Here is a 9,206-nt window from a genome sequence, read left to right on the forward strand (position 1 = left end):
TCTTTCAAGAAAGTGAGGCGGTATTGCACTCATCTATGCCAAGAAACTTGGGAGACAAATATCTGGCTGACTGATTGGAAGAAATCCTTATTCCAAAGACAGGTGACCCAATGGAATGCGCAAGTCATCGGATAATATCTTTGATATCCCATGAAAAGAAAATTTTACTAAAGGTAATACAGAAACGGCTGCAAGCGTGCATTGACAGAGAACATACAAAGGTTAAGGTTGGATTCAGAAGAGGCCGTGCAACGAGGGCTGTCATTGTGGATGTCCAATGGATCTTGGATGAAAGCAGAGACTACCAGAAAGATGTTTACCTGTGCTTTATTGACTGACTATGCAAAGACTTTCGATTGTGTGGATCATGAAAAGCTATGGACAACATTGCGAAGTATGAGTATTCCTGAACACTTAATTGTGCTCATGAGGAATCTGTACATGGACCAAGAGGAGTTGTTTTAACAGAACATGGGAACATTGAATGGTTTCAAATTAAGAAGGGTGTACGACAGGGTTGTATTGTTGTACCAAACTTATTCAACCTGTATGCTGTGCAAATAATCCAGGAAGCTGGGTTATATGAAGAAAACTGTGGCATCAGGATTGGAAGAAGACTCATTAACAACCTGCGATATGCAAATGATACAACCTTGCTTGCTGAAAGTGAAGAAGACTTAAAAATATTTACTATGAAGATCAAAGAGCACAGCCTTTGGTAGGGATTGCATCTCAATGTAAAGAAAACAAAAATCTTCACCCTGGATCAATAAACAACATTCTTAGCAACGGAGAAAAGATTCAAGTTATCAAAGACTTCATGCTTCTTGGATTAACCATCAACACTCATGGAAGCAGCAGTCAAGAAATCAAATGACATATTGCATTAGGCAAATCTGCTGCACAAGACATTTTTAAAGTGTTGAAGAGCAGTGATGTCAGCTTGAGGATCAAGGTGTGCCTGACCTAAGCCATGGTATGTTCAATAACCTCATATGAATACGAAAGATGAAAGTGAATAAGGAAGACCGTAGAAGAATTGATGCTTTTGAGTTATGGTGCTGGAGAAGAATATTGAAAGTGCCATGGGCTGCCAAAAGAACCAACAGATCTGTGTTGGAAGAAGTGCAGCCAAAGTACTCCTTGGAGGCCAGGATGGCCAAATTCCTTCTCTCATACTATGGACATATTGTCAGGAGGGACCAGTCGCTAGAGAAGGGTATCATGTTTGGTAAGGTGAACGGTCAGAGAAAAAGAGGAAGACCCCCAGCAAGATGGATAGGTAAAGTGGCAGAATCAATGGGCTCAAGTGCGGCAACAATTGTGAGGTAGGCCCAGGGCCAGCTAGTGTTTTGTTCTATTGTACACAGGGTCGCTATGAGTTGGTATTGACTCAATGGCACCTAACAATAACAACATACAATACCATGAAAATATGCAAATGGCATTCTTGCAAGAGAGATGTCTAAATGAAACAAAAAAAAAAGCCAGCTAAGTATTTTTCCATGTGATCATTTATTGATTGCTGGGAATACAGATTATTGAGAATACATGATATTCATTTTGGGGGAACAGTTAACCTGAAATGAAGCATTCACTATAAGCCTGCTCTAGTTTGTGAGATGACATCCTGAAGATGACCTCAAATAACCAGTGACAGGTGTCATTAAGCCTCCTGCTGTGATTTCTTTGACAACTCATCTATTAGTAATTACTTAGGACGCCCAGGAAAATCAGACTGTCTCTTTAGCTTACCCTAATGCTAAGAAGGATGCTTTAAATCACTACCCAAAAAAAGAGAAATGTATATATGATCTTATTTATTTCACCAATGATGATCTTATGTCACATTCTTTAATTTTTATCAGTTTTCCCATTTCAATTTGTATACCTCAGTTAGTAATACAGAGTTAGACAAATTAATAATTGATGCAAAGGACTATATGCACTTGACCCCTATATTCATTGCTCAATTAATTGTTCTGAAATTAGCAAATCTGTTATGCCATACTGTAATATCCGACAATGTTAGTTTCAACTTGTTGATAGAATAAAATGATATGAAGAATTCCAGTTGCACCGAAAAGGAGAGAACAACAAAGTCACTGGAATATAACTAGACCCTAATTTAAACTGGTTTAGACATATGGTGTGTGTGACACAAAGCTTATGAGCTGTAATGACATACTACTACAATTATAGTGACAGGCAACATACCTTCCTCAAATTTTGTCATGGATTTTTCTTTTGTTAAAATGGCAACATTAATGCCATTTCAGGTCATTTACACTAATTTTTTTGATCGTATAAATACTTAACGGAATGAGAAAACCAATAGTTGAATTCCAATGAAACAAAGGAAGCTTTTGGCTGTTTTAGAAAAGAGGCAGTCTATTCCTTTCCTGAACCTTTCATCTTCCAAGGGAACTGGCTATGGCTTGCAGCGCTGCACAAATCGAGGATATAAACACACGTCTCGGATGTGGTACCTATTGAGAAGCCACGTTAAGAATCGTTCCAAGCCCAAGCCATACCCTCCATGAGGACAGGTACCATATTTTCTCTGTTAAAAAAAAAGAGAAAGGGGAGAGTAAATAATTTCAACATAGTTAAAATATTCCAGTGAGAACGAATTAGCTCATCATGGTTAACAACCCAACTCTAAATCTATAAACCTTCATGGACAAAGTGTGAACAAAAAGTTCTGGAAAGACAAGATTTCAAACCTTAAATGAAGTCAGTCTCTGTTTATCAGAGGAAATGAACCACAGTGCAGAATCTAATGATTTGAAACACTGGGACAGACTTTTAAGTGACATTAACAGATAACGTGGCTGAAGGCAAAACTGGCCACATCCATATGCTACATTATGATGCCCATTAAACTGAATAAAGCCTACGCAAGTCCCAGAGTACTCTGAATGCTCTCCTTTCAAAAATGTCAATTTATACAGAAAGATTAGTGGGGGGAAAAATGTAAGTAGTGTTAAAAACCTGTTTTTACCTGATCTGTATACCAGTAGTAGGGAGTGGGGTCAATGCCTTCCCTTTTGTAGCCTGCCAGCATCTCGTCGCTGTCCCAGATACGCATGGAGCCTCCCACAATCTCACCCACATTAGGCATCAGCACGTCCACCTTCAGGTCATGAAAAAAGAAAGCGCACAGTCACTACTGGGCTGTCCGACAGGTACTGCTGGACACTTCAGTGGAGACTACATTGCAGCTCCAAGAACCAGAGTGAGATGGACAATTTCTCTAGGCAGGGTCACGAGGAGTTGGAATTGAATGGACGGCATTCAACAACATTCAAATTCTACAACTTAACAAATCATATTAGCTCCAATCAGGAGATGAAAAAGCCTTCTTCAAGTATTGTCATTCTAGATTTATAATGAAACATTTGCCTCATGTTGTTCCAAATAACAGTCCCCACCGTCTTAGAAAGCCAAGCGCCGACTACTCTGAGCATCACAAACTGACCGACTCAGTAAGGCGTGAATCCTCAGGACAGCGCTGCATATAAAAGGACTTGATCTCCACCGGAAATCGACACAGCAAGATTGGCTCATTAATGGTGTCTGTCATCAGTCTCTCAGGAGCTTCGGGGATATCCTGAGGTGAAATGAGACTTCATTACCATTTACAACTCAAATGCAACAGGACAGTAACTCTTCCATCCCCATCAGCACAGCAGAGACTATGCACCCACCCATCACCCATACTCCCACGGAGAAGGAACCACTTCATTCCAAGGGAAGCCTAGTAGATAACTCACACACAGCTATGAAATGAACTGCTCTCTCAAGCACTGCTCTGCTGAACGAATGAAAACCCCCAAATCCCAGACATGGTCACTTTCCCTCCAGACTGTGCTGTTATTTTTCCAGCGGCCAGTCTGATCTCGCTCTGAATGTAAAGTAGCGTGTTTCGTCACATAAGGAATAAAGTCACCGGCGAATGCTTCAGAACAGCATCGATCCACTGAGGGGCTATTATTATTAGCACTAACTCTTTTCTGGTATCATGAATCAGTTAAGCTTTAATGGTACTAAGACACAGTCATGAGACAAATAACCACCGCCAAATTTATACGTGAACCACACCGAAATGTTATTAGACTTGAATCAGGTTAATCTCAAAACACCCTTCAGTGAAACCACATGCAAATTCAAGTTAAAAATGAAAGCTCTTGGTCCAGGAACTCTAAGAGAAGCTGACAAGACTCATTGACGTGTTGAGTCTAAGAAGTGAAACCTCCCTGGAGCCCTAAGCCCTCAGAAGGGTAGAGGGCACGGGGAGGTGATAGTTCGAGGGGTCTGGTCTTTCAGCGGTTTCCTGCATGACGTTCTCTACAAACCGCCAAAGGAGAAGACCTTCAGAAGTCTGAAGACCACTGCTCAGTACCAGTCCTGGACGCAAGTGTATGGGATGCCATGGGTGTGGACAGAGGGCACGCTGACCTGCGATCTGCATTGAAGACTTCCCGTACAATGAATTCTACTAAGGATCCAGCTCCTTTCTTCCTCACAACCCTGTCTGGAGATGCCACCTCCAAGGCAGAGAGAAGGGAGCAGAGGCAGGGGTCACCAGCCACCCGCGGCACAGCTGGTAAGAACCGAGAGGGTATCTAAGCTCACTGAGCCTCTAACTGCAGAGCCTGTGCTCTCCCCACTTAATCCTACGACTTGGCTAAGGAGTTTCCAGGACAAAATTCTGCTGTTATACATCATGAAACTGTATGAGTAATACACATCAGACAAAACAAACGTACACAAACACCAACAGTGTGCACACAATGTCAAAGTCCACAACCTTCTCCAGCAGCCCTGCCAGCCTGGAGGATTAGAGATAGATCTGTTCAGTCCACGCCGCAGATCAATGATGGAAGGAAGAACACGACACTGGATGGGACTGGAAGGAATGCTAGAGCATCTGCTAATGTTTACAGAATGCTGCAGTGAAGGCACCTTCAGTTCCTGTTACCCGTATTCACTCACTGAACTCTCAGAGGACCCTGAAGAGTAGGTTCTGTTATCACCACTAGTTTGAGGACTAGCAGAAGCTTCCTGCATGACTAATTAGTCAGAAACAGAAATCCACCTAAAGGACCCTGGTGGTGTAGCAGATTAAGCAGTGGGCTGCTAACCAGAAGATTGGTGGTTCAAACCCACCAGACACTCCACGAGAAAGATGTGGCAGTCTGCTCCCACGAAGACTGTCATTGTTGTTAAGTTCCATCAAGTCGGTTCCAACTTAAAGCAACCCTGTGTAGGGTTTCCAAGGAGCAACTGGTGAGCCTGAACTGCTGACCTTGAGGTTCAAAGCGACTTTGCAGTCCAGCGCATTAACCCAGAGCCACACCAAGAATAAGATTACAGCCTAGAAATCCCTATGGGGCAGTTTTACCCTATCAAATAGGGTCACTGCGAGTTGGAATCGACTTGTCAGCACATAACAACAACAATCCACTTAAACACAATGCCAACTTTGAAACAGTAACTAGAAAGAAATACATACGTCTCCGAATTCATAGAAAGTCCCATCTTCTTTCTTTATATCGTGTTCTTTTAACCACACTATGGCATCTGAATAGTTCATCCGTTTAAAAGGCCGCTTGGGGGGCTTGAAGTTCTTTAGTTGAAAGGAAAAAGAGAGTATATAAAAAGAAACCATGAACACTTAAGTTTCTAGTTTCGAAAAACAGTTTACAATTATGAAATATTGTCTGACTGGTCCCAAACAAAACAGGCATTCCAAAAAATGGAAAACAACCTGAGGCTCCTTTTCTAGAAATAAAAATATCATGAAATTACTAGTATCAAGGATTCATTTTAAAAATCTTAAGTCACTTCCCAGAGATGGAGGCAGAGTTGTTGACATGGAGAGACGGGGCAGCTGAAGACTCTAGACTCTCTAGGGAGAGGGGCTGTGTGCTGGTGGCTGGGGAGCAGGGTGTGCCCTTTGGCTGTCTGAATGATTGCATACTCCTGAGTGTTTGGGTGCACGTCCCAAAAAAAAAACACCACCAGAGGGAATAGAACCAATACTGTTGAATGGTTGAATGATGACGCATGCAGGGGACTGTAATCACTGCAATGAAATGATGTTCCCATATAAACTATCAGTCAATTCACAATAAAAACTTTAAAAAAAATTCTTAATAACTTGCCCACCACCTACCGGATTCAGTTCATACACTATGCTGGCTGCAGGGGATTTCAAGACTCTGTCCACCACGTCACAAACCAAGTCCTCCAATCGGTTCAGGAGCTCCTCAAAGGTCAGGAAAGGACACTCGGCTTCAACATGGGTGTACCTGAGAACAAGATACTACTCAGAGTGCTTCTTCCAAGCAGAGATTTCAACACATTGTCCTGAGAACTACCAACTCCCAACACTCTCCCCCCGCCCCCGACCCTTGACTAGTGACTTCCTGTTTATTCTGTAACACATAAAGGATTAAGGCATCCTGGAAGAGCAGACCTCAGCTATGGTCCAAGGTGCAACTTCTAAATAGATGCTGCCATTAGTTTATTCAATCGCCCTTCACATACCAGAATTCTTATTTGTTTTCACATGGGCATCATTTACCTCTATAGAGTTCCCTTCTATAAAGACATTTTCTTTAATAAAAGAGTGAGAATCCCATACTCTGCCAGATGCCTTCGTGTCCGGGACTGCTCAGCCCTGTACGACTGTGCCAGGCAAAACACGTCCCCGAGCGCAGGGAGGCAGGTCTCCAGGTACAACTGCGAGGACTGTGTCAGGAACGCCTCTTCCCCAAAATAGTCCAGCTTGAAGAGCGTGGCACCTCCTTCTACCTGCGTTTGCACTAATGTTGGAGGGGTAACCTGTTCCAAATGGAAAGAGGTGTCAATATACGCTTACTGTTTTAAAAGAGCAGAAAGATATCAATCAATGGCAACAAATTATATGTTCAACTGTAAAAACATGAATTGGCAAATGGTATACGATATGCATCTTTAAACCAACCAACAGAGTAGCTGATGGGTTGCTTAGGACCAAGCAAATACTCTACGGGAGTTCATGTCTTGGTCTGGAGGTTTAGAATCATGGTTTCAGGGCCATCCCTGTTCACCTCTTCTGTTCTATCTGCTAGTTAATGGCACAATGCCTGAGATCTTCAAAGCTTGTAAGTGGCCACCCAAGGTCTAACAAAGGCTCCCTATTCACCTGGGGCAACAGAGAGAGGAGGAGGGGCAGAAACAACCTGGGAAATGAAATGGGTGGGAATGGGTGATAAACAGCCTCCTCTGACATGAGACCAAAGGGCATGGTGCTCAGCTACCATTACTAAACATTTTGATTAAAAACTCTATAGGTAAAATGTGACCAAAAGAGAGAGAAATGCAAAACAGAATTTCAAATTCTCATAAAATTCAGAGTTTCTAGAGCCATCGAGGCTGGATGAATTCCCAAGACTACTGTTCTGAGATTATCTTTAAGCCTTAAACTCCCAAAGTCTTCTTAAAACCAAACAAGAGCTTACCGGATTGATGATGCATGGAGGAGACTGTAATCATGGCAATGTAACGATATACGATAGGATGAATGTAAAGCTAATGTTCTCCCATGTAAACTATCACATAATTCACAGTAAAACATTAAAAAAAAAAAAAAAAAAAGTTTACCTAAATGAGTAAAAAGTATCTGACTTAAGCATGATCATCTCATCTTTGAAGACTGTCTATATAGCACCACAAGGAGCTCTGGTAGCGTAGTGGTCACAAATCGGGCTGCGAACCTTAAGGTCAGCAGTTCGAAACTACCAGCTGTTCCACGGGAGAAACATGAGGTTTTCTGCTCCCGTAAAGATTTAAAGCCTCAGAAACCCTGTACAGGGTCACTATGGGTCAGAAGCAACTCCACAGTACATCACCACCACCACCACCATATAGCACCACATCAACAATAGCAACTCAGGAGATTACATAGGAAGCTTAGGGGACAGTGACCTTAGGGAAAAGAGGGTGAGAAAAGTTGCACAACTTGAAGAACGGTAGCTGGGAGAGGTAATGTCACCAAAGGACAGAGCAGTGGAGGACCCTAAGCATGAAGAGCTCATTGTTAAGTCAGGCCACAATGGGTCTCTCCTTGGAAGGCAAGGCCCCAGGAGGGATTTCATGTGGGGACTCTGCAGTTTCTGTCTCTTTGTTTTAATCAGCTTATTTTTAATTTTCTTGATTTTATAATAAAAGTTTTCAGTAGAATCTTAGTAAGAACTATATTAGAGATTTGAAACTTGTTTTTAGGCACCTTCACACCATATTCAATCATGCGTAGTCCTAACGAATGCTTTTCACACTAACAATAAGTTTCACCACTAGGAAAAACCAGCTAAAGTTTTTGCCAGTCCAAGTTTAAGATTACATTCAACATTCTGTGTAGTTTCAGTCAGGGACATTAAGAACTCTAGAAAAAAAGCTAAAAATGCAATCTAGGGCTAAGGGAACAGTAATAGATCATAAGCAGAAATTTAACTAGATGTTTTGTATAGAGAAGTTTTTAGTATAAGGAAGTTGTTCCGTTTCTTCTTAACTACAAAACTTTAAATGCTTCTTGTTTTTCTTGTTTAATCAAACATGAGAAACAACTGGGTTGTCAGTTACCATAGCAAATAATGTTTAGGTACATGGTGTGATTAATGAATCTATAGAAAATAGTAGGTGAAGGTAGAAATAGGAGTTAAGATTTAGAATTACGTTTTAAAGTTAACGTGACATTTTTAGAACAATAAGGTTTGCTTACAGAAATCAGATATTCTCTAACTACGTATACTGAAATGATTAATATGTATGATTTAGACCACTACTTTGAAAAGAATGATTACTAGATTGACGGTATAAAGCAGTATAAAAGATGTTTGAGAATCTGAAATAAACTTGAGAGAAGATTCACCATTCATCGAGACCCATTGATTCTGTGCTTCATTTCTTCGCCAAACGCCATACATTCCTCTAGGACCCCCTAATAAGTTTGTCGGGGCTGGCCCCCCGCAGGTAGCAGTATCACTGAATGTTACACGGAAAAACTGCTGACCTGGTGTACACTCTACTGTGGCTATTCTCAACAGCAACAGAAATCATCTTTAGGTGACCAAATGGTCAAGAATTACTCCAAAGCAAAGAGGCAAGGGTAAAGGAGGGGCATTAGGAAACTAGAATACTGGCAGGGAAGCTCCCAG

The 9,206-nt window shown here is 41.6% G+C and overlaps 1 protein-coding gene across 1 annotated transcript in view; it reads right to left on the reverse strand.

The window, feature by feature from the left end:
* Positions 1-2,431: 2,431 nt before the first annotated feature.
* Positions 2,432-9,206, reverse strand: part of LOC102827588 (asparagine--tRNA ligase, cytoplasmic-like) — a 19,385-nt gene continuing 12,610 nt past the window's right edge. Inside the window, exons 9-14 of the mRNA XM_006837569.1 lie at positions 6,653-6,852; positions 6,182-6,317; positions 5,519-5,632; positions 3,482-3,613; positions 3,005-3,136; positions 2,432-2,563 (exon numbers count right to left, since the gene is read on the reverse strand). Of these exons, the coding sequence (XP_006837632.1) occupies positions 2,432-2,563; positions 3,005-3,136; positions 3,482-3,613; positions 5,519-5,632; positions 6,182-6,317; positions 6,653-6,852 (846 nt within the window). The remainder of the gene's footprint in view (positions 2,564-3,004; positions 3,137-3,481; positions 3,614-5,518; positions 5,633-6,181; positions 6,318-6,652; positions 6,853-9,206) is intronic.

The sequence above is a fragment of the Chrysochloris asiatica genome, unplaced genomic scaffold (genome assembly GCF_000296735.1).
Source record: "Chrysochloris asiatica unplaced genomic scaffold, ChrAsi1.0 scaffold00021, whole genome shotgun sequence".
NCBI lineage: Eukaryota > Metazoa > Chordata > Mammalia > Afrosoricida > Chrysochloridae > Chrysochloris > Chrysochloris asiatica.